General features: G+C 41.1%; 1 protein-coding gene across 2 annotated transcripts in view; it reads right to left on the bottom strand.

Moving 5' to 3' along the window:
* The window catches only part of LOC133423710 (matrix metalloproteinase-16-like), an 84,942-nt gene that overhangs the window by 11,358 nt on the left and 46,718 nt on the right, over positions 1 to 26,866 (bottom strand). For both annotated transcript variants that reach the window (XM_061714021.1, XM_061714020.1), the window contains 3 exons: positions 18,725 to 18,886; positions 13,277 to 13,494; positions 764 to 902 (listed from right to left, as the gene is read on the bottom strand). In XM_061714021.1, the coding sequence (XP_061570005.1) occupies positions 764 to 902; positions 13,277 to 13,494; positions 18,725 to 18,886 (519 nt within the window). The remainder of the gene's footprint in view (positions 1 to 763; positions 903 to 13,276; positions 13,495 to 18,724; positions 18,887 to 26,866) is intronic.

Consider the following 26,866-nt stretch of genomic DNA (forward strand, 5'->3'; position numbering starts at 1 on the left):
TCTCTGAAGCGTATGCAAATACAAAACTCCCACGTTCCATGTTTTCTTTAAGTGAGCTTTTAGCATCAGAAATAATTGGCTTTACAGCTGCGTGTTTTGAGGCTAGCTTTGCAAAAAATCTGAATATCTCAACACATTTTTTTTAGAAAAGCTATAAAAATCGAAATCAGGCGTCGACAAACACAGAGATTAAGCGGCGAAGCATCCTGGAACACGCGGCGACAAAGAGAAACCCACACTAATGATGCTTAGCTGCAGATCACGATTTATCCTAAACATATTGGTATTAGCAACGCTACGATCTACACATTATTTACAGTCACAATCGCTGGATTATGTTGGATCTCTGAACCAAGCGAAAGGCTCCGTTAATCTCTTCCAGATTTGCACTTAACGCATACAAAGATAAGATCAAGGCAGCACTTTGAGTGAGCACTATAACATACAACAATCACTGCCGATCTAAACCCCCTTTTGGCGTCTAAATATAAAACATACTTAGATAATATGTGCAGGATATTAAAGAGGTATGAGCTCCCAGCTTTAAAAAAGCAGAAAGTTCCAGGGTGCTCATGTAAACAGATCTCTATTGAAAATCTGCTGTGGCTTAACGCCACACAAGAGAGATAACATGAATGTAATGTAAAAACAAAAAAAAAAAAGATTGTATATACACACAATATTTGCATTGGGCTTCAAGATCAAAGCAGTTTGAAGTTCTGTCTGTGTTGGAGAAGTGATGGTGGTGAGAACATGAGCCTACCTTTGAAGAAGACGAACTTGCTGTCGCTGTTCTCGTAGACTGCATCTATCTTGGCGGGCAGGCCCCTCCAGAAAACACTGATGAGCATGGGGTATTCTGGCATCACAGCGTTGTCTCTCACCCGCCAAAACCAGTGGTCCTGAGAGGGGACAGACAAAATATCTTGTTGGGAAAGTGAAAAAGACACACGCTGGGGCACTTCACGCAGAGAAGCACCAGCAGTCGTCAGTGCAGCTTTTCTTTTCTCTTTTTTATCTGCTACAGTTAAGTTAAAGCTATCTTTTAAAGTAACCGGGTCCAACTTCTTGTTTTTTAAAGTGGAATGTGCTCTCTACTTCCCATTGTGGCCACATGGGACATAAAACAAGAACATATTTGAAATGGTCCCTGCCTCACAAGTGTAGTTATTAATAAAGAAAGTTGTTTTTAGTGACTGCTGATACCCGAGCGCCGCTTATGTAACAAGTGAACACTTCGCGGCTAAATGTTAACAACGACAGACCTGGAGGAGAAGGAATACGACCAGACTAAAAATAAATGTTACCATGCATCTGCTGGATATCCAAATGTGACTTTATTAAGACAAAAGCTTAGCCACTTCCCTAAAAATGTCCCTACTGGAAGCATCCAGGACTGTCTCGTACTAGCCGTGGCTAGGAATGGGCGATATTTTACCGTTCACGATATACCGTCAAAAAAATTCCTCACGATAAGAATTTGTCATCTTGCGGTAAAAACGATAAATTCCTGTTGATGACGTTTTTGTGTAAAGCTGATTTATGGAAGGAAGGAAGGAAGGAAGGAAGGAAGGAAGGAAGGAAGGAAGGAAGGGAGAAAAGAGGATGGGAAGAAGGAAGGAAGGAAGGAAGGAAGGAAGGAAGGAAGGAAGGAAGGAAAGAAGGAAGGGAGAAAAGAGGATGGGAAGAAGAAAGGAAGGAAGGAAGGAAGGAAGGAAGGAAGGGATAAAAGAGGATGGGAGGAAGGAAGGAAGGAGGGAAGGAAGGAAGGAAGGAAGGAAGGAAGGAAGGAAGGAAGGAAGGAAGGAAGGAAGGAAGGAAGGAAGGAAGGAAGGAAGGAAGGAAGGGAGAAAAGAGGATGGGAAGAAGGAAGGAAGGAAGGAAGGAAGGAAGGAAGGAAGGAAGGAAGGAAGGAAGGAAGGAAGGAAGGAAGGATAAATTCCCATTGATGAGGTTTTTGTGTAACAAACATGGCAGATCTGAGAGCGAGATAGATTTACAAAGGTGGAGTTGAATTGGTATTTATTTTATCGCCATTTTTATCGTTATCGGGATAAATGCCAGAAATTATCGTGATACATTTTTTAGTCCATACCGCCCATCCCTAGCCGTGGCTGTGACTTTTGCTCGTCTATTCTTCACAGATTAGTTTGTGAAATTGTTGGGAAAAGGGGAAAAAGTAAAGAAAAAAAGACATCTTTAAAGAATTCCACATAATGTCCAACAGTTGGCAATAAATCTTTATGTCTGATACCGGTGATTCCAGGGCAAGTGTTTCGCTTAGCCCCAAAAAAACAATGATGCCACTGGTGAACTTGGGCCACTGCTTTGACAGCGATGATGATTCCCTCTTAGATTCCCGAGGTTTCCTGGAGTGCGTCAGAACATGTCACTTCACATGCAGTCCGTAGGAACGTACTGGGAAAACTATCAGGTATTGGGGGGCAGAGTGATAGCCAGGAGCTTTATGAGAAGCCAGGAGTCTGATTTCCTCTGGGGGCGAAACACGAGAGCAGCCGAGTGGAAGGTGTGTCTTTTTGATGTTGGATGAAAGTTGATGACAGAGGGAGCCGGGGGAGGCCCAGCTGTGAAAGCCATTAGGATCGGCAAGGTGTCCCACCCTTTGGCAACAAAAGGCCAATTGCGCCTCCTGAATGCGCTCAGCGCTCGAGCCAAGAGAGCCTGACCCCATGGCGAAGGACACCGAGACGCAGAGAGAGGAGGCGACTTGTCATCACACCCCGCTCCATTCACAGCAAAAGCTAAATAAACAGACAATTTATCAAACACGGACTTCGCTGCCTTCTTTGTTTAATCCAATTGTTTCGCTGGGACTACACTCTCCTCAGACTCGCTTTATTTCCCTACGTCTCCCGTTCCAATTTTCTAATCTCCTCCTCTCTCCCTGTTGCTCTATACCTGCTGCCTCCATGGACTTACATTTTTCTGCATTTTCCCCCTGTACAAGTCTATCCAGTAATTGAAAACAGATCAAACTGTGAAATCTGACCCATTTGAATCCATTTGACTTCAGAAAAGGCTTAATGTTCTCTCTCCGGCTCCCAGCCGGCCCCACTCCCACTCTGAAAATAAAGCTCTCCCCCGAGCAGACTTCACTTCCAGAGAACTTCAGTAGGCACTTTCCAATTACAATAATCACTAAAAAGTCCCATTTAAGTGGACGCTGGAAGTATACCACACATAGTTTGTGTTTTCTGCCTTGAGAAGGGCAGTGAAGGGTTCGTCATGCTGGCGTGTCATGCCACACCATAATATATTCAGAGCGCTAGCGCTGTGTTGCCATATGTTCTCTATAGGGATATAAAAGCAGACTGTCTCTACGTATCAGGACAAATCTGAAGAGGAGCTGTGAAAACAACTCTTCCTTGCTTTGTAAAAAATCAAAATCTTGGAGCTGTTAGCTTATCACATTCACAACACATTTTTACAACTTGAAATGATGAGAGTTAAAGGTCTGGTCCAAGGCCAACGTGTCAGGCAACACACCCACTGTGCAGTCGGTGGCGCCGCGATCACAAGGTGTACTTGGACCATCTGGCAAGCTGAAGCCCGGATTATCGCTGATCTCCCCGTCCATGCTGGAGGATCTGGCTCACCGCTAGACGGCAACCGGGGAGGTTCATCTTCAGGATTTGATATTTTATCTATTTTACCCCACAGCACTGCTCCACTGGCATGTTTCTGTGTTATATGATTGTGTCTGTGTCTGTGTGTGTGTGTGTGTGTGTGTGTGCGCGCGCGTGCGTGCTGGGTTTCATATTACCTCTGTCCCTGATTTTCTTTTTTCAAACACTGGTCACATATTCCATCTGATCAGGGTCATGGCCCTACAGGACATATCCCTTTATTTTCTACCTAGGTATTAAATTGTTCTTCTGATTTTCATTTTACGAAAACACAATCGAACCCAAACAGTTATTCGACTGCTTTCAACCCTCATGATGACCCAACTAAGGACTGACCTTCGTTTCATTTATTTAAATGTTTGCAGTTTATCAATGGTACATTCAACAGATGCAAATAGCATCCCTTTTGTTAGAAGCGTCACTAAACAAATCTAACAGAGACATCTGCTTTCATGGATGTAACATTTATATAGGACTTGCTGTGTGTTTTAGCAGCGACACAATCATCCTTCCTGCCTCAGTATTATTAGATCACGTTTTTTTCACATGTTTTGTGGGTATACCAAGAGATCTTTTTAAGCATTCATATATTTCTGAACCAAATATCGATTACTGGAGATCAGATCTTGCGTCCTGAGTTGACAGCAATTTGTAAAATTTGTAATTTACTGTTTGTTCTCTTGCTGCCTTCGTGAGGATTGACCAAAAGTTCTTCATGGGAATAAAATCTACAGTTTCCTGGTCGAGGGTCCAAAACTTCAAGACCATGATCTCAGAGTTATTATGCCATCCCTGCTACCTTGTAACATGGGTGACCAACCTGCTCCTAAATTGTTGGGAAAGCTTATTCCTGGATGGTATTTTGATACCATTCTCCAGTAGGTGTTTTAGATAGAGCTGTAAGTGAACCCAACTCCTTTGGATGAGAAGAACCCCAAACATGGATGCTGTCAGGATGTTTTACTAATAGCAGAATACATTCTCATGGTTTTCACCTCTTCTTCTGCAGATAACTGATCTCCCAGATTTCCCAAATGTCTAGAGGAGGGCTTTATTGCAGAAGATTAACTTGTCCAATTTTTGTATTTCCAGTAGTTTGTCTAGGATGTCATACTGGAGAAACCAGCATCTTGACACCTGGTCTTCTCATTTCAAATAGTAATAGGTGTCCCATCGAACACCTAAATGGAGACCAATCAAAACCAGTCTCTGATCAGTGTTTAACATAACTTCCTAAACCTCCTTCCAAGTGCTGGCAGCCTGATTGGACCCAGTTCAAAGTGCCAAGAAAGCCATTATTAATTAATTTAACGCAGATTAAAAGTCATCATAAGTACACAACTGCTCCTGCTTCAGACTGTGTAATTGATGACCACCTTGGTGTCTAAACAGTCAGAAAAAGATGTCTAAAATCAAATGTTGGCTTATTCTTTACAGTGATGTCAAACTTTCATTGAAAACAGTTTTGTTGTTTTTACAGTACAGCTGATCTGAGCAAAATCTGGATGGTTTTAATGACGTTTTTGACAAGCACAGTCTGTTAAAAACACAGAGTTCACAGCTGAAGTAATGTCTGCTCATGACATGAGTCTACTTCATGAATGTTACTTAGCGATGGGAAAAAGCAAAGAAAACCAATCACATCGAAGATTGGCTGCTTTTACTACTTTACAGACACTTCAGGCAATCTTCATAATCCTCTTACAATTTTGGAGAGCTACTCAACTCTTTGCTGGAAATAATAATGGCATGGAGCTTCATGCATTGTTAAGATCTGAAAAAATCTCTGATAAAGCCAAGATGCTAAGATATTTTAACAAGCATTTGAGTGCATCTGGTCCTTATTTCCGGTGTGAATATTGCACATGAGATGGTTGCTCCCACACTCCCGGAGTGATTCACAAACACAGTTTTAATTGAGCCACAGCTTCGGAGGTGCATAAGGCTCTCAGACTCAAAGACATTAGACACACAGAGACACTCCAGATAATCTGCAGCTGTAACTTTTAAAGCTAGCCTCTGATTTTAATGCAGCACCTGAGACATGTCTTTTTAATGTGTTGTTGTACTCTGATGAAATTGCCTTTACTGCGATATGCCTTTGTTGCTTCTGTTTTTTTTGTTGTTTTTTTTTTAAGTGCTCGACTCCACAGTTTCTTTTTGTTAAGTTTAAGTTATTTCTTGTAAATGACCAATTAAAAACAGGTTTCTATCTCAAACATAATCCTATCGGACTGTCCATCAGGCTTTGGAATCAGGGGACAGTACGACTCCAGTGATCTTCAAAGTCACAAATCATCTCTTTGAGTCTTTCTGGCAGCAAACAACACTGGTCAGTGCTTTTTATCGATCTTTCTAAGGCTTTTAAAACAGTGGATCATGAAATATTGAAGCGGAGACTTACCAGAATTGGACACATTGAACATACTGTGCCATGGCCTGAACATTATCCATTAGGCAGGTTTCAGTGTGTGCAAGCTCCTCTCCGATTCATGCCTTGCACTGATCAGAAAGTATTAAATGCTAAATATTACTCCCATACCCATGATACAGGGCTTCGTCTCCGTGGCCACATTTCCCAAGGCTTTTTGTCTTATAATACCATTAAGTGTACTATGTGTGTCGTGTAAGAGATTTTGAATTCCAAGTTTCTATTTTTTATGGTTAACTAAAGCAAAAAGAGAAATGTATTAAGAAGGAGATAGAAAACTATTAGTGAGAGATTTGAAATAACTGTCAGATGCCACGAAAAGACAAGGAGCCCAGATGTGCATTTGTGTCAATGTATAATGAGTAAGAAAATAAAATGGAATAAAACAAAACAAAGGGTTTGAATAAGTTATAGGGATGGGGAATGAGGCTGAAGCCTGAGATTAAAGTTTTTCTCTTTGCAAGACTTATGTTGACTTTTTTCTGATCAAATTAACAGCAAAAGACCAGATGTTGTGTATTTGTGTTTTTTTCGAATAAAATTAAAGTTTTTTACAAAGCCCGGAAAAAAAAGAAAGTTCTTTAATCTGCAAGGATATTGCTGTAATGGCTGTAAATGATGATGCATGACTCTGCAGCTGAAGGAGTAATAATCACCGCTTCAACTTCTCAATCTGCAGCTGCTGCGTTCCGTTACTCTTCATTCTCACACGGCAGCTTCTCAGTTCATCCATGTGGCAACATTTTCCAGACCAATAAATGTCGACATAACTCTGGAATATGTGCATATACTTGAGCCAGACAAGTAACCCTCTTTCCTCAAAACCTGAGTGCACATGGGTTTAACAAGTGAGCGTGAGGTGTCAACTGGAGAACTTTCAAGAAAAAGGAAACTAAATGCAAAATAAAACTCTTGTACATGCATACAAAACTACCTTTTTAGAATTTTAAAAAGTTTTACTTATTTATTTTGACAGAAAGCATGACTTTATGGGGAATTTTCTTACGTCTGTTGTGTTATTTAGGGACGATCATAGGTGGTACTCTCATTAGATTAACATAATGGGAAGAAGCATGGGGGGAAAAACCCTAGTTTACGTATACTCCCCACACACTGATGAGTATAACTCAGATGTTCTGCCATGTTTCACCAGAACCACGGCTAGACTGAGAGCTGAGGAGTAAACTGGCTACAGAATGTGAATATTTACTGTTCAGGCATGACTGGCGTCAATCTTTCCATTAAACGCCTTTTTTGTTAAAGCTCTGAGCACACCTGAAAACTAATTTGAAAAATGTTAATCTACATTGATGAACTGCACCACCCCCTGTAATATCCCTATACCAAGTACATCAGGTCATTAAAAGTCCACTAGGACACCCTGCTATTCCTGGAATCACTCCCTCTTTCTTCTTTGCAACACTAATGGAGAAAGACAAAGAGTGGACAGCTTGAGCTCCACTTGGCCACTGTGGTTTCATTAATAGATGTGGGACTCAAAAGCATGGCTAAAACATAAAAAGATCCTGAGCAGCAAGCGATGCTCCGGCCTCCCAAAACTCCCTGTTCTATATTTTGTTCACATTAAAAGGAAGAGGTGTCCCTATGCACGTAGTACAAATATGATGTAGTACTTTATTATGCACTAACGATGGGCCAACGATTTGTGATGCAGCAACTGTTGTTTTCTTAGAAGTCTGAGCTGCCGATAGCCATTTTGGTAAATTGAGATTTTCTTTCTTCCAATTACAATCAACTACATATATAAACTTAATTAACAATGAAATACAGGAAGGGCTGCAGGCTGTTTGACCTCCTGGCTTCGTCTTTATCCACTTAACCTTTAACTTTCATAACATTGAGTATCTTTAGCACGGTGATGCTGCTTTATGAGCTGGATTTAGCTTGTTGTCTCAAGTGTTTTCGTTGTTGTTACTCCACAAGTTATATTTTTGCCTTCAGGCTGTGGAAATCTTTCACAACATACTCCTCAGTCACTGCAACATCCTTGGATAATTTATGATCTGGAGGAAAAAAAACACCCAAACAAAGAGAAAAACCTGTATTTTTCAGGGTTCTAAGCTGATACAATTACCACCTTTCTCAAATAGATAAGTAAACGTGCATTTATTTGAGGGATGCCTCGAGGATGAGGTGTTTTCAAGTAGCTGAGGTGTGGTTTCATCTGACCGCAGCATTTCCTCCTGAGCACTAAGCCTTCTCAGTCATTTGGATGTTGAGTGGCTTAACCCAGGGGTGCACATGTGCCTTCTTGAGCAGGTGGACCTTGCGGGGAGATTTCAGTCCATTACTACCAACTGGTTTCTTGGTGATTTCTTGCTTTCCGACCATTCACAACAAAAAATACAAGATTTCATCTTTTATAATACATTACAGTACAGTATACAGTATTTTACTGTAAAAGACATCCCTCTTTTAGGAGGATTTTTGGTTCCATTAAAAGAAAGTTATTATAAAAGAATAAATCTGGTATTTTGCAGTGAATGGTTGACCTAAATCCCCCAAAATCCCTGCATGGATTTTCTGAACTACGAACTGACAAGAATGCAGTGAGCCATAAACCCAAAAACCAAACTTCAATAATGATGTCTGAGACTCTACATCAATATTTTACTGCCGTCCAAGCCTGATGGGAAACAAAAGAGCTCCTGGAAACTTTCTGTCTGCTTGTCAAGCGCTGCAAAGTGACACAGTGCCGTACATCTGTGGTACAGCTGGGGAGAACTGGTTGCAATTAATGCTGGAGTAAAACACTATTTGCGCATGAATACATGTATATAAATGAACGTGTATTCTACTTGTGACTCCAGCGGGATGCCATATGGTTGTGGGTTCATAGGAAGTTAAACTTGATGTGACTGCAGCTGTTTAAGTGGTAACTTTGTAGTTTTAATAGGACATTTACTGGTGGTGCAGAGTCCATGCAGCCTTCTGTGAACCTTCACTTGACCCTCCGTCACCTCGGTGGAGTGAACAGTGAGCCGCCATAAAACAAGCACCCCAACAAGCGTGACTCACCTCAGATTAACACACCTCGTATAAATCAGGAGCCTCTTGGCGTCGTTGCGAGGAAGAGCTCAGCACTGCATTTCCTCCTATCATATATACATCTGTAGAGCTGTAGCTGCAAGACTAACGTTCAGAAGAATGTTGATCCCGGAGCAGGTATTTAGGAAGCGAATGATGATGAATGATGATGCTGATGTGCATTGTAATAAACTGAGACTGGAGCATCTTAGCATTACAGGACAATAAAAGTCTGTGCTTCCCTACATCTGCTATACCGGTCTTGGGAGTGTGTTTCCACATTACAGAAGTGTAGCTCTAAGTCTGTAATTTGTCATGCTACTTTCTTATTGATCCACTAAGTCTTGCTTTTACTAAACAATTTATGTTCATGATTTGCAAAAACGTTGCATGTGGAGCAGTTTATCCCGGCAGTTCGGGGGCTGTTTTGAGAGTGGAGCATTTGAATATTTTGGAAAACAATAACCTCAGTCTCTGCAGGGCAACATGCAGCCTCTGATTTCCCCGTCTTTCTATGCCAAAAGCAAAGAGGGGCTGTTGAAGTGCAAATGGCTAATATTTCAACTGTGAACGGCTCTGCAGCTCCAACGGAGGAAAAGTGTCTGCAGAAACTCACTGCCTCTCCACAGTATATTAGATAGAAGTGCTCTATTTACATGTAAATGGCTGAAGTGGCAACAGCCTCCAATGTTCTTTCAAAGACAGAAACAATCAAACGGAAATAACAGCCACAGTTTCCACCAAGGTAGTCATCAGAGTTCTGCCAAGAATGGAGACTCCTTTGTAAACATACATCAAACAAACGGCATCAAGTCGAGCTGATCACAATACTATTTATTTTGCCTTATTTCTGCCTTTTTAAAGACCGACGACTTCCACTTGAATGAAAGCAGAGCTTTGAATGTTGCTCAAATGCTGACAAGGAGATGCGAAAGTGCACTGAGTCATGCAGTCAGTAGATAACAGTTAAAAAAAAAAGAAAAGTTGAAATGCTGACTAATTTTAAGCCAAAAGGCAATACACTCCAATAATATAAATGAACTTTTTTGCCACTTAGAAAACATTTCTGCTCTCTGCTCCTGGTGCATACTGCAGATAAACAGCACTGCTTGGACCACATACCGGGTCAGACAGTGCAGTGAAAGTCTGCTATAATGACTTGGCATCGATCAAACTTCAGTCTTCCAAAATAATCAAGTATGGATGGTGAGCAAAGCCAAGCTGCAGAGGCCAAGAGGACCTACAGAACAACCCAAGCATCAATCCCAGCGCCAGGGAGAGAAGAAATCCCTCTGACAATAAAGTGGCAAAACTCTAGAGTAAAACTGAAACAGGGATTCTGCTTGCGCAACATGTTATCCCGCTCGCGAGCCATTATTGTCAGCGTTCTCGTTTGTAGGGTTTGGCAGTTTGTGAAGGGAATAATGAGGGTATGGAACACTACAAGCGTATCTAATCATGATTCCAGATAAACTGTTTTATAGTTGCGCAGCTTCATCTACGAGGAAAAAAGAAAATACTCATTTGAATGAGAGAGCAGAAGTATGAAGACCACCTGCTCCTCCTGTGGACCACACCGGAGTGAATCCAGGCCAAACTTGTGATCCCTTTACTTAACATATTCATTCTCAGACACAGGAACTCTAAATGGGTTAGCAAATCATCGCGGGTTGTAATGTTACTGGTGGTCCTAATGATGTGAAGACAGCGGACGTATAGCTAGATTTCCATGAGCTCTGTAACAAATCGCCTCTCTCTTGCCAGACTCCGTTCATGTGTGGCGCTTTGGGAACATGTGAGCCCGTTAACGTTCAAATACATTACACAGGTGCTACAACTGCAGACGTTTGCTGTTATATCTCATGCTTGTTGGCCAGTTTTATGCACTTTTCACATTTGTTTTTACTCTTAATCATATGGTGTCCTAAAACTGAACATACAAACGGATATATTGTTGCACTACTTTCCTGATAGACTAATTGTAATCTAATTCATGGTATTAAAACGTGTGTGTGTCAGTAATATGCAACAATGAAGGGCTTTAAAAAAAACAGACTAACATCATAAAAGTGGCCAACTTTGGAGAAACTCTCTGAAGAAGAAGAAAAATAAGAAAATCCTGAAACGTAAACTGTCGTAAACTGTCCATCTAGCAGTTGTTGGAGGCATTGACTTGACTCTAAAACGTCTTGAACTGGATGCTGGCTAGGGGTGGGCAAAAATATCGATATGGCAATATATCGCGATACTTTTCCAGCCGATTCAATATCGATTTTTTTTTTTTTTTTATCCCCGATTTTTTCCCCATTATATCACCCAGTGCTCCTACCTAAATGACAGTCCTGGGCATTGCCACTCTCTACCAACCCTGGGAGGGCCCTGCACTGAGCTCAGGTTTTATTTCACATTTTATTTCATTTTATAATTTATTTTTTATATAACACAATTGCCTGTCCTTAAAAAATGAAAAATAATGGACAGAGGTTTATTTATTTATGGATTCATATCTATACTGACTGATCACTGTGCCTGTCCTTGGTTTTAGTACCCATCTTTCTTGTGTTTATTATCATTTGCCACATAATTAAAGCAACCTCATACTAAATTTAATGTTAATTTCATATGATGTAAATAATATGAAAAACATATACAAATATGTTGTAACTTTAGCTTGTATAGTTATAATAAAACATTGTTTTGACTCAGTTTGTCCCATGAATTGTCACTATAATCTGATGAACGTGCAACTAGGATTTTAAGATCCATCACTATCATCTGATGTACATATATACAACTTGGATTTTAAGATGTGTAAGGCATTTTTAAATTTTTCGGTGAACTATGTAGAATATAATAATCGGGATATCGCATAATCGGGATATCGCAATGTGTATCGTATCGTGGCTCAAGTATCGTGATGCGTATCGTATCGTGAGGTCCTTCCCAATACCCACCCCTAATGTTGGCTGGGAGCGATCACTGAACATCCCTTTCGCTCTGAAACTACGTCCAAGCCATGCAGAAATCCCATGATGCCCGTGGCTCCGTGGGACCGGGCTGCTGCCCTGAGAGCCCTGGAAGCTGAACGGAGCGGCTGCCAACCTCACATGAAAGAAACATTTTCGTGACCTCGACGAAACAAATATGGCATTGGGATTTGGGTCACATGTTATTTAAATACCCCCAAAGGTTGCAGCTCTGGCCTTAAGCCAGTTTTTTTTTTTTTTTTCCTGGGAGGGGGCGGCTGAAGAAAACATGGGTGTGAGTGAGGAGGGGGAAGAGCTTCCACCAATTCCACAAGCTTCTTATTTAACAGATGAATATGATCTATTATACCCTCAGACAAATACAGTCCCTCTCTCTTAAAGCAGAGGCGCTTATTCTCCCTTCAGGGCAGAACACAGCGTGGCTTTGTGTTAACTCCAGATTTTTTCTGCTCCGTACAGCATGCTGCCAAGGCCTCTGCTCACCAGGCCTCCTCCAAGGGTAAAGATGTGGACCTTTCCTCGCGTACTGAAGTGATTTTGCAGGAAGAAGGGAGGCGCTGCATGGATCATGGTACTCGGCTCCACTTCCCCCCCAAATTTTTGCTCAATAAATCCCAAATCACCTGCAAAGAACTCCCTCAGACATAAAAGCTTCCTATTTTAGGGCATTAGTCTTTACTTAACGGCGCATGGCTCAGCATATTTCTACAAGCTGTAACCACAATGTCAAATTTCCTCCCCTAAACATGCCAGCCAACTTTCCGACCAAGTGCTTTACATCACATGCAGGCGAAGGTCTCGCCACATCGTGCACATGTGGGACACGGAGCCGATTAGCAGAAAAGCTCCTGTATATTTTGGTGGTCCCCCAAGTTATCTCCCGTCAGCATGCAGGTCTCTCCCCGACCTACGAGCCATTTATACCGGTTAGAATTAAGTGATGAGCTGTTCTTCTGCTACGTCCATCAGCCAACACGTTAAATACTTTGGCCAAAATGTAGCGCAGGAAAAGACATTTGGTGTGGGCCTGCAGGGGCCGTCTGCTCTGCTGCTGAGAGATCCAGGTTATAGGTGAAAGCAAAACAACTCCAAGGTTCAAAATAACAAAATGTGAAAAAGAAAAAGCCTTGGGTCTGTTTTGATATGTAAGAGTCTTCGTTTACCTTGAAGACGAACATCTCTCTCCGCAGTATCGCCAAGGTGTTAAAGCCTCCGTCGCAGATGTTTGGTTTAGCATTGGGATGTGACGGTCTGTCTCCTGGGGGAAGCCTCGGGGGTCGCGTCTGCCTGTCGGGCTTACGGGGGTCTGACGGAGGATGGGAGCGAGGAAGGGGCCCCGTCGGCAAAGGCTTGGTGGGCTGGGGACTCTTATCAGGTATCCCTGAAGGAAGCCAGAGAAATAGATCTCACTTCATGTGACACTTTCATCTAGAACATGTAGGGCTGGGCGATATGGACCAAAAGTCATATCTCGATATTTTCTAGCTGAATGGCGATACTCGATATATATCTCGATATTTTTTCTGTGCCATAATTGGGGTTTCCCCCAAAGCATTATAGCATAGCATCTCTGTTAGCTTCATTTTTTTCTGAGGCAAACCCTTAAAAAAACAGTCAGTTTTAACACAAAGCCTCGTGCCAAATGTCACACAGGTACATTTATTAACAGAGGTCTGCACAATATCAAAATGTATAAAACAAATGAAATAAAAATAAACTGCCTGCATATATAGAATAAAAATGCTTCTTGAAGAAAATAAAACAAATATCCCTTTCCTGCATAACAATTAAATTAAAATACACTGTGCAATTAATACAATGTAGACAGTAACAGGCAGACTTTTCCACTGAGGTTGACAGTTGTGCAAATAACAAAACATTTGTGCAAATCTCAAATAAAACATTCAAGTCAATTTGTCACAAAATAAGCTATATCAAAATTATAAAAAAAAAAAATGTAAAAAAAAAAAAAAAAAAAAAAAAATTTTTAAGTCGATATAAACGATATTGTCTCGTACCATATCGTGTTTGAAAATATATCGATATATATTAAAATCTCGATATATCGCCCAGCCCTAAGAACATGTTTTTAAAACACCCAAACAAGCTTTTTTTTATGAAATAACTGGAAGAAGTAGTGCGTTGAATCACACCGTCACAAAAAAAAGAAAGAAAGGACGTTGTCTTCTGTTGATTAATTCAGAATGTATTCTCCTGGAACTGCTGATTCCCTCAAATAAAGCAAATACCGTGCATGTTTGCTTTAGTATTGACAACCGTAGCTTTCATTCAATTGATATTCACTGAATGAATGAATAAATGACTCTCCCTGATGGAGGCGCAGACGTAGCTCAGTTTCATCCAACATTCATAAACTACATGAGAAAAAGAGTGCAAACATGTTCAGAGCGAAGAGGGAGTGAAGAGAGAGGTCAAAGCAGTGCAAACAAGTGGGCTGGCTGGATGAATAATTGAGCAAATGATGACATGTGAACAACACACTGTAACTGTGAGGATGAGAGTTGCCATGTGTTGATTGGGGTCAACAGACGCAGGAATAGAGGACCGGCGTGTGAAGGATGCTACTGCGACAAACGCTCCTGCCTCTGGTCCTGAAACGTCCCAACAGCTACTGGCAGCGACGAAGGCTGCCGGGGAAAGAGGGGATGGGCGTTCTGAAGGGGTTACTGTACAGAAAGCAATCTAACAAATAGGGGTAAAGCATTAATCTAGATGACAAACCAGCCAATAGCGGGATTAAGACACTGCCTGGTCTGCACAACTGATCGGCATGTCCGCCCGAGAGCTCTTCCATTCACTGACTGAATTAAATCCTATGAAACACATCCCCAGATTAGCGGAGCCAAAGTACTCTGCAGTTATGTAAGCATCTGGAGATTCAGATGGGCAGGAAAACTAACTTGCAAATGTGTCCATTTAAAAACACAACATTCGGCAGATTTCAGACCGGGTAAATTTAGCATCCGACGACTAATTTTATTTCCCAGCGAGCCGCAGGTCTCCCGTCGATCCCACATGAGCCGACGCTGCGGTGACCGGCCGGGTCAGTCAGCTCCCGTCCAGGACGGGGACGTCTGACTCTAGAGACGGGGAATAGAGCTGGGGATCGATTCACATGTCAAGAATCGATTCGATTCCGATTGTTAAGATCCAGAATTGATTATCACGCTTTGATTCGATCCAATTCGATTCGATCCAATATTGATTTGGGTTACTAAAACTGTTTTTTGAGCTGTTGCATGAATTATATGACTGTCTAGTTATGCAACATATGAATACTAGTATTATATTGAGATTCAACAGCAAGTATTGGCAGCTAATGATGCTGTAAGGACCAATCAGATCCCAGAATGCTGATAGAACTGCTTTCAGAAACATCGTGTGGGTTAGAATTACCAAACAGATCCAGGGAGGAAACAGAGACGGATGAAATCGCTTTTATTTTTTCCCTATTTATGAGAATTTGGTTTTTAACATTTATGCAAATGTAACCCCAAGACAGTATATAAAGCAAAGAAATATAGACAATTTATGCAATTATAACTGAAAACTTTAATGTTTTCATACCTTTAAACATATTTAAAGGCAAAACATGGCACCAGTTATTCTCCTGTCCAACAAAATATTCCTTTTTTGGGCATAAACAAAAAAGTACCAAAAGTTGTAATGTAATGATTTTTTTTTTTAAATCGATCTTTAGACATATGAATAGATTTTTAGGAATTAATATGAAAATCGCTTTAAAATCGGAGAATCAATCTTTTCAACACAGGCCTAATGGGGAATGGGAGCTGAGCTGGTGTGGTGGCGGACGGCAGCGAGAAGCTCGGACATCAAAGAGACATGAAGGAATTCAACACAACCCGGGACTGAGAAAGAAAAGTGAGGTGCCTTAAGATCTGGAGCAGTTGTGCAGCAATAGTTCTTATAGTTAAATACACATGATCTAAAGAGTAAAAACAACCAACAGTGGGGGAATAAACAGAAACTGAACAGCTAACTACACATCCAAAAGCAGAGCGCATTGGGAACGTACTGCACTCCAGGTTTAAATGGGCGATGGAGAACCAGATGTGATGTCCTCAGGGGTTTCTAACGTTGATGTTGAGTTGCAACATGGGAACTCTAGGACCCAAACTCGGGCCAGACGGTCGGGACCCTGCTGCTTTTAATCAAATCTCTCTCAGGAAGCTAAGAATGTTTTGAAAGCGGCTCTAGTGAGTACCTTTCTCCAGCGCTCTCTATCCATTTGTTTTTGTACACTACGAGCTTTCCGTCGTCTCTTCCCAAACCGATATATGACGTCTGATTTATTTTCATTAAACGGATCAATTTCACGGCTCGAGATGAGCGCTGGTTAAATGTGAGCTGAATAACTTGACGGCTTTGGCGTACTGAGCTTCCCCAGTTGGCGGCCTTATCAGTGCGTGGCTGGTAATGTTGGTGTTGATTGAAATCTGCGGCCTATGTAAACAGGAAGTGGGCTATTCTGTTCAAAAGAACGGGAAGTCATTAAACTCAAAGCTCAGTGAGAAAAATGTGATTTGTCCAGGAGGAATTAAAAGGGAAAACTCCTGCAGGCTATATGACGCAGCCCATCGCTACTGTATACAAGTGTATATGGATTATACGTAGGAACTTACAAACTGCTACACTTGCCTTCTGTTTTGTAAAAAGCGCGTTCACGAGGACGTGTTTGCAGAAGGAATACAAGTCATCCGAGGAACAGAAACAACAAACAGCAGGGTAATAAAAAGAAACACTTCCAACAGCAGAGTCAAGATCAGCTACTCCGTGTCAAAACATTTCTTCCCACAGTTACTCGAGACTCCCACAGACTACAAATTAAAGTCCTAAATCCCACACCTCCTTCCTTTTCCCCAATCATTTTCATTCTTCATGTCATGTCGGACCTTTCCAGCATCACTCAGCCTTGCACCTTTTTCAAGTCCACCATCTCTTTCCCGGTTCCAGCATCAGTTCCAGCATCAGTTCCAGCATCAGAGCTGCTGGGTGAGGCCCAGTGAAGACCTGCCATCAGTCGCCCCGTCCTTACACTTTTGGCACAACGTAGAGAGAGATGCGGTGGTGGGCATCAGAGAGAAGACGAGTAAAACACAAGAGGGATGGGAAGAGATTTGATCGCTTGCCCGGGTCTGTCGCTCCCAGAGGGACGTGCCCCGACTGCTACACAATGTGTGTGTGTGTGTGTGTGTGTGTGTGTGTGTGTGTGTGTGTGTGTGTGTGTGTGTGTGTGTGTGTGTGTGTGTGTGTGTGTGTTCTTGTCATCTCAGCCGAGTGGGAAAGGTTTACAGCGACAACAGCTGTAACTGACAACACGGAGTTGCTCTCCAGCTTGGACGTCAGACTGAAGTGGAGACGTCAACATTCAGAGGGCAGGTTTAAATAGCCGGTTGACCTGTGACATTTAAACACACACAGATGTGGACAGATGTGTTGACTGACAGAGAACTGAAACAAAGCGTTGCGGCGCTCCAGTCTACGTCCCGGCCTCCCCCCAGCGTGAGTGCTGCAGCGAGACTTTAGGGGTTCTTTATATACACGGATACTCCTCACACTTCAATGAGCTGAGACAGCGTGGTAAGAAGAGCGGGCCGGGATTTCTCCTCCATTACTTTAAAAACCAGCTAAAACCTACGGACCGTGCTTCTCCCAGCTTCTGGAGCGTACTTGGTGTTTCACACCACTTCTGCAGCCGGGCTTTGTTTTTGTTGAATAAATAGCATTGTATAATATGACATAGGGCTGTTCGATCAATCGATTTTAAATCGTAATCGCGATTATGTAATTAGAACGATGTTAAAACGTGAAACTCGTAAAATCGATTTTTCACTTTTTTTTTTTTTTTTTACCTTGTCTGCACACATATTAATGATTGATGGATAGTGTTCCTTGCAAAAAACTTGCAAATGTGAACAGCAAATGTAATGACTGACATTACACACCTCTACCTCCTTCATGGGTTGCATTATTATTTAGCATGCAAAGACCCAGTTTAGTTTCATTAGAAAATGTCTTGTTTTATTTAATTGGAAATATAACTTACTGTATGTTTGCAAGTGCTGATTTGCTGATTTTTTTTTTTCCAGAGATAAAACTTTATATTTTATTATATTTTTTAAAACTTTTTTTTCAACTTATTTTACAGAGTTTTTCACTTTATTCATTCATTTTTGGTTTAATAAGAGCAAAGTTTGCACTTAAAGCCCAATGGGGCAAATGTTCAATAAAAATACAGCATATTTGAAATCATTTCTTTGCCTTTTGTCAATTCACAAAATAATCGTAATCGAAAATCGGATTTTGAGAGAAAAAAAAAAATCGAGATTTTATTTTTGGGCAAAATCGAACAGCCCTAATATGACATACATTAATGTTTATCTGATCTAACTTAAAGAGCTTTAAACAAGCCCCCAATTTGAACCTAAAAGGAAAGCTCCTTATGTTTATGATGAGGTTTTATATCCACAGTGTTGGTGGCTTTAACAAGTTCCCATGGGACTGTGATGAATACCTGCTGAGCTTCCCAATGATTGCGTCTCGCCCTCCGATGAGCCGGCCAGCCTTACCGTAGATCATCTGGATGCCCGACAGGTCGTCCTTGGGCAGCTTGAAGTTGTCCGTGTCCATGTACTGGTAAAAGGGAGCCATGATGGCTGTGGGATCGTTGGAGTGTTCGAGGCCGAGTGCGTGGCCGAGCTCGTGGACAGCTACCAGGAACAGATCGTTACCTAGAAACAGAGAGGAGAGGAGAGGAGGGAGTGAGCAGAATGGACCAGAGCCGGTTTGTGCTGCTGGCAGTAAACCTTGTTGTTGCATCTTATATCCCCTCTCAACACAAAGATGAAAACCAAACTAGGACAGGTTCTAGGGCTGGGCGATATGGACCAAAAGTCATATCTGGATATTTTCTAGCTGAATGGCGATACTCGATATATATCGATATTTTTTCTGTGCCATAATTGGGGTTTGTTACAACCAAAAACGTAATAATGGCCAATAACGTAATAACTGCCAATAACGTAATAATTTTGGCCATTTCAAATGTAATAAGGCCAATAGTGTAATAATGTGCCAATAATGTAATAAAACTTTTGAGCCAATAACGTAATAACTTTTTGCCGATAATGTAATAAGGCATTACATTATTGGCTGGTTATTACGTTATTGGCCTAGTATTAAAAAAATATTACAAAATTATTACATTATCGGCAAAAAGTTATTACATCATTGACTGGCCGTTATTACGTTTTTACGTTACGTTACGTTATTACGTTTTTGGTTGTAACAGGGTTTCCCCCAAAGCATTATAGCATAGCATCTCTGTTAGCTTCATTTTTTTCTGAGGCAAACCCTAAAAAAAAACAGTCAGTTTTAATACAAAGCCTCGTGCCAAATGTCACACAGGTTCCTTTATTAACAGAGGTCTGCACAATATTAAAATGTATAAAACAAATGAAATAAAAATAAACTGCCTGCATAGAATTAAAATGCTTCTAGAATAAAATAAAACAAATATCCCTTTCCTGCATAACAATTCAATTAAAATACACTGTGCAATTAATACAATGTAGACAGTAACAGGCAGACTTTTCCACTGAGGTTGACAGTTGTGCAAATAACAAAACATTTGTGAAAATCTCAAATAAAACATTCAAGTCAATTTGTCACAAAATAAGCTATATCAAAATCATTAAAAAAAAAATAAAAAAAATAAAATAAAAAAAAACTCCCCCTCCGATTTAAACGATATTGTCTCGTACCATATCGCGTTTGAAAATATATCGATATATATTAAAATCTCGATATATCGCCCAGCCCTGACGGGTTCTGAGTTACTTTTTTGGGGGGGGGTAGGGGTCACTAAGGTCATCAGTGTTCTGATTGGCCCTGCAGAGATGAGGACTCCCTAAGAATACACAGGTTTTTCTGATCAAAGTGTGGTGTTATGTGATGTTTAGATTGTAAAACAGCCTGAGTGCAGCGAACATCCAATACACCTGAATGCATGTGGATCATCCACCTTCAATATGTGCAGATAATGCTGCTCTTACATGTTTCACTGAAACAGAGTCTTTTTACACATTCCCACATACATTTACAACCATAAATCCTCCCCTATTGAGCACATAGCCGAGCCTGAATCCCAACAATAGCAGGTGTATATTCAGAATTTAAGCACCGCCTCTTTGTCCCACTCAACTTACATAATTGGTAATAAAAACAAAAACATTTTTAAAAAAGGAATAAAGCACTTCTCCTCATAGGTCCTCTTATGTTTTGCCAAGATGTCAAATCCGGCCTATAAAAAGGAGCTTGTCATTACATCACATTTTGGAGTTAGGCCGCAGCATCGAATGTACTTGGAGCAACATTTCTATCTGTTTTCTGGTGTTATGTGGGCTGTGGAGCTCTGAAGGAAAACAAACCTTCACGGCGTGTTTTTTGGTTGCACTTGCACTGCAGAAAGAAACGCTGAAGTGAGATGCCGACCAGCCGGTGTGTGGTAGGCGAGCAACAATGAGGTCGAGCCTCCTACGCACACTGGATCCAATCCTCTGGTTTGTTTAGGTTTTTAAGAACTGATATTAACAACTGTTGTTTATATGGTCAACATGTAGGAGAAGTTTACAAATGACTCGTGACAGTGATGTTGTACTTCCACATTCAAATAATCGCAGAAACATTTAGTCACAGATACCCCACAAGTTTGGAAAGCTTGAACTGTGAAGTCAGAGCTAAAGAAAGACTATAAAAGCACTTCTAGAAACTGCAATCAGCCGTAGTTTCTGTGGAAGCAGGTCTAGCAGACGCTTCTGTGGTCCAAAAGTACCTTCGTATTATTCACAGTTGTTGCCCAATCTTCTGTAGCAAACTACTAACCTGACTAACTATATATCTGGAGTAGGGCTGGGCGATATATCGAGATTTTAATATATATCAATATATTTTCAAACGCAATATGGTACGAGACAATATCGTTTATATCGATTATTAAAAAAAAAAAAAAAAAACATTTTTTTTTTATGATTTTGATATAGCTTATTTTGTGACAAATTGACTTGAATGTTTTATTTGAGATTTGCACAAATGTTTTGTTATTTGCACAACTGTCAACCTCAGTGGAAAAGTCTGCCTGTTACTGTCTACATTGTATTAATTGCACAGTGTATTTTAATTTAATTGTCATGCAGGAAAGGGATATTTGTTTTATTTTATTCAAGAAGCATTTTTATTCTAGGGCAGGCAGTTTATTTTTATTTCATTTGTTTTATACATTTTGATATTGGCATTTGGCACGAGGCTTTGTATTAAAACTGACTGTTTTTTTAAGGGTTTGCCTCAGAAAAAAAATGAAGCTAACAGAGATGCTAACAGAGATGCTAACAGAGATGCTATGCTATAATGCTTTGGGGGAAACCCCAATTATGGCACAGAAAAAATATCGATATATATATCGAGTATCGCCATTTAGCTAGAAAATATCCAGATATGACTTTTGGTCCATATCGCCCAGCCCTAATCTGGAGCTCCAGAAGAGTTTTTAATTTTTTTTAACCTGGACATGAATGAAAAGTTATGGCAGGTCAAAAGCTAAAACAAGGTAAGATCTGTTCACAAAAGGTTGCTTGGTTCATGTTCTCCAAGCTTTCATTTTACACTTCTCTTCTTCTTATCACACTCGATGGGGATGGAAAAGGGCATCACTTATTCATTGGGATTCCTGCTAAACTGAGGCACTTATCTGCTGCAAATCTGTCACATAAATAACACATCGGCAGACGGGGACGCTGATCGAGACCATTCCCTCGCAGGTACAGTGCAACGCCTAAGAATTTACAGGCCGGGGGCTACCACGCGGGGACGGCTTAATTGGGACGTCGTGAGGGATACTTGGAGGTATAAATGTCAGCGAGTCTTTACAGGCCTGATGGAAAGTCCTTCACAGCGCGGGGTTTCTGGCTGAAGAAGCTGCCTGTTTCAGCCAGAAGTCTTCCAATGAAAATAGGGAATTTATGCAAGCTTGTAACATTGAACAAGTGACTGGAGACGTGGTTTATATCAAGTAAAGAGAGACAGAGAGCAGAAAGGAGATAAAGAGGAGAGAGATATGGCTCAGTGATTTAAGAATCACTTGTGTGGGGGAATGGGGGAGTTTGTGGGGGTGGGGGGGTCAGTCAGACTCAGCTCTGCAGCTAAAGACGTCCTCGGGCGTTTTCCTGTGATGGCAGACGAAGGAGAGTGAGGAGTGAGAGCGCTCAGGGAGGATTCAAACATCAGAGCATGTGTTTCACAGCAGGAACGCCTAGCAACAGACGCCTGTCATTTGCAGTTTACTCCGAAAATCCTGCGTCGTTCGGTGACAGCTGACACCGAGAACGAGAGCTTTCCATATCATTAAACAAGACTGTTCTCTCTCAACATCTCTTAACTTAAGAGATGTACAGTATAGGGCTGTTCGATTTTGCCCAAAAATAAAATCTCGATTTTTTTCTCTCAAAATCCGATTACGATTATTTGGTGAATTGACAAAAGGCAATGAAATGATTTCAAATATGCGTTTTTTTTATTGAACATTTGCCCCATTGGCCTTTAAGTGCAAACTTTGCTCTTATTAAACCAAACATGAATGCATAAAGTGCAAAGCTCTGTAAAATAAGTTGAAAAAAAGTTTTAAAAAATATAATAAAATATAAAGTTTTATCTCTGGAAAAAAAAAATCAGCACTTGCAAACATACAGTAAGTTATATTTCCAATTAAATAAAACAAGACATTTTCTAATTAAACTAAACTGGGTCTTTGCATGCTAAATAATAATGCAACCCATGAAGGAGGTAGAGGTGTGTAATGGGGCACTTGTCGCAGGTATTGAGAGGCATTTCCATCAATCATTAATATGGTATCAATCATTAATATGTTTGCAGACAAGGTAAAAAAAAAAAAAAATAAAAAAAAAAAGTGAAAAAATCAAATTTACGATTTTCATGTTTTAACATTGTTCTAATTACATAATCGCGATTACGATTTAAAATCGATTAATCGAACAGCCCTAGTACAGTACAAGGCCTCCATAACCGTATTATTAAGGTTACAGACAACATTTTTGTTGCCAACACTCATTAACTAAAACTAAATCAAGATAGTCGGGCTGCGGTTTAATTAGTTTCTTAAAAGGACCTACGATGTCCAATAGTGACGCTTTAGGCTTTCAAATGATGTACAGTTTGGCTTCAAAACAGACGGATGAGGGCAGAGAGGAGGAGACGCGACTATATGCACGGATGGTACAGCTCATTAGAAATCATAATTGAGCATATAGTTAGCTCATAAAAATGTACAAATTAAATCCGTCTAGCTTTTGTCTTTCCCAAAACGGCGCTGGGTGTTTGAGTCAATATAGGCTCCTTCATTATGCATTTTCTCAAGCAAACAGAATATAACATCTACTAATACCCAACATTTTTATACACTGATCCAATTACTGTAAGAATATTCCACGCATGCAGCATCGCAGTGAAGCCTCCGTCGTTCTCCACCTCCGCGTCCTTCCACCTTACCCGTCTCCCGGGGCCGAGCGAGGGCAGCTCTGTCACTTTGTTTCAGTCGCTCGTGCGGCTCGCGCTACAGACGGGGTGTCCCGTCGGCCCCGGGGCCACAAACAGGACTAATTATCAGCTGACAGGTTTACTAAGGCTACATATGAAATGGTGAAGTGTTGAGAGAGAGATGGGGCTGCAGAAGGCAAATGAAGATGAAAGTCAGAGAGCGAGTGCAGAGATGAAGGCGACAGAAAAAAAGGTCTGGGATGGAGGAGCAGAAAGGAGTGGGAGAGAAAAAAGATTAGAAAGAATGAATAAATACAGAGAAAAAAGGTGGACTAAACTGAGGAGAGATGATACCCGCATGATGAGGGGGGAAAAAAAACAGGATGATGAAGAAAATGAGGCGAGAAAAATGATAAGGCTTGAGACTATTTATCTTGTAAGATGTTCTGGTGTTGGTGCAAACACGTAAGATGGAGATGATGAATTATACAACTCTAGCCTTCGACCCCGGCATTTATAACCTCAACATCCTGTCAGGAGTTGTTTCTGAGCTCCCAAAACAAAAATAAGGCAGAAAAATGGAGGATAGAGTTGAAGAAAACAATGCCAGGACATGAAGTACATAACAAAGCTCCACAGGGGTTGTGTGATAAACCACTCAGGATTTGTGGGGGATGAAGCGGGTCCTTATCATACGATGACTCACGGGCCACTTGAGCAGTTTGGCAAAAAAGAACGAGCCATCTCCAACTTCTATTTAAACCATGAAAGCTATATTTGAACTAACAGAAGGCCACTTCCGTTAAATTATTTAGCAGCCTTTTGCTATGTTAAGTGGGCAGTGATCACAGCGGCGGCCCAAGGCAGAGCTCTTGCAGATACTCGGCCCGGGATAGGTCAAGGTTACTGCTAATGAGATGTTGCAACACAGGAGACAAAAAAAAAAAAAAGATAAAAAGGGGGGAGATGGAGTGGGAGAGGAGAGACACTGGAGATTTATGATCACACGTACCTCCCTGTCTTTCCCCTCAGGGCCTGCAGTAAAACAAACAGGATTTTTGATTAGAAACCAAAAACCTCTACATGATCCTTACACGTTATTTACTAGCTCCCCGCTGCGGCGGCCCGTCAGCCGGCTGGAGGGACGCGTGACGCGAGGGCGGTGGGGCTGACTAAAGTTGCTTTCGTCAAAGGAAATTATGACTAAATATCGTCGTCAACGAACCTTTATCACCTGAGGAAAACGAGACGCAACGAAAATGCTGACGATAACGATAATTAAATATATAATGCAATATCGTAGAGGAATAAAAACGGGACTAAAATGTAGATTACAAAATAAAAACTGTGCAAAAATGTGTCTTCATTTTCGTTGACCAGGACCGAGACGAGATGTTCTAACAAAGATCCTTAATGTCCATGTTTTCAGTGGTTTCCTCTGGTTTAGTTCTGCTGGGTGACGTTAGTCCTCAATCCCAGTCGCTGCAGCGGGGAATCAGATCCAGAAGATGCAGCTGCAGGTTAGAGGCTGATGCCGTTAACGCAGAGCTCTAGGTTCACGTCAATTAAAAACAAAGTTACATAGAGAAACGCAGGGATCTGCGCTGGGGCTGGAGAAGAAGAAGAGACGATTTCTGGATACACTTTCCTACATAGACGTGGAAAAGAAAATCCAATGTGTCGTCGAAAAAGATAAAGATGGGGAGAAATGCGGAAAAATAAATATGTTGTAAACTCAAATTAGAGTCTTCTGTATCTGGAATGAAAGTATTCTTGAGTCTATAAGGCAGTGTTTCTCAATCCTGGTCCTCGTGGGCCCCTGTCCTGCATGTTTTAGATGCTACCCTGCTTCAAAACACTGTGATACAAGGACCTGTGTCATCAACAGAGCTGTGCAGACCTTGATGATGAGCTAATTAAGACCTCTAATTAGAATCAGGTGTGTTGGTGCAGGGAAACATCTAAAAGATGCAGGACAGGGGCCCACGAGGACCAGGGTTGAGAACCACTGCTATAAGGTAACAATTATGTAATAATAAGATAACCTTGTTTGAATTGTAAAATGGGTTTGGCTCATGGGTTTCATCGACTAAAACTAGACTAAAATGGTCCTGGACAATTCTGACTAAAATAAGACTAAAATTATCAGACTGTTCGTCGACTGAAACTTGCAACGACTAAAAAGAGAATGAACGTGAATAAAACTAGGGCTGTGCGATTAATCGATTTTAAATCTAAATCGGATTTATTAATCAAAATCGATGTTAAAAAAGGAAAATCGGAAAATCGATTTTCCTTTTTTGCAGCTGTCTGCATTACAGACAGAGCTCGTCTAGTCATCTTTGTTTGGTCAAGAAAATTGTAAATGTTGTCACTTTACTAAACTCAAGGAGGATTTACAGTATCTTTCAATTGCACTTCATTCCCAATAGGGAAATTTGTTTGCTATTTTTCTTTAAAAATAAAGCTAAAATATTTGAAACAATTTATTCCTTTGTTTCTTGTAGTTTTACCAAAAAAATCGAAATCAAAAATCGGGTTTTCAGAGAAAAAAAATCGGGATTTTATTTTTGTCCAAAATCGCCCAGCCCTAAATAAAACTAACAAAAACTAAAATGATAGCTTGACCCAAAGACTAGACTAAAATTGAAACAGGCTGCCAGAAGCAACACTATGTCTGACACGTCGCTGAGCTGCAGCTCCCAGATCAGATCAGAGCTCTGGTCACTGCTGCTCAGTGGCAGTAATGGCTCAGGCTGTCAGCGATGGCTCTGGGAAGCTGTGGCACTCTTAACCAAGCGCCTGTGCTTCACCAGATACCTGACGTTTGATGGAAGATACAAGCAAGGGTGTCCACTTCGAGCTGTTCTTTTCTCCTCTGTTTTCATTTTCCCTGAGCCTTCAAAGGATCATCATCGCTCTCTCCTCTTTGTTTTTCTCACGTCAACAAATCCCTCATGCTACCCAGGGACCGGATTTTTTATCACTGCCGTCGTCGTCGTCGTCATCACGAACGCCCTCAAACAAAGCAATTACGAGTCACATTCTTCCCGTTGTCACAGGGAGATGCCCGGCAGAGATGAACGACTCCGTCGCTCTTTCTTCAGAGAACACAGCTGCAACTGTAACCGCTCTTGTTTTTGCCGCCCGACGGTGAGCAAGAA

This window comes from Cololabis saira, chromosome 22, assembly GCF_033807715.1.
Source record: "Cololabis saira isolate AMF1-May2022 chromosome 22, fColSai1.1, whole genome shotgun sequence".
Lineage (NCBI taxonomy): Eukaryota > Metazoa > Chordata > Actinopteri > Beloniformes > Belonidae > Cololabis > Cololabis saira.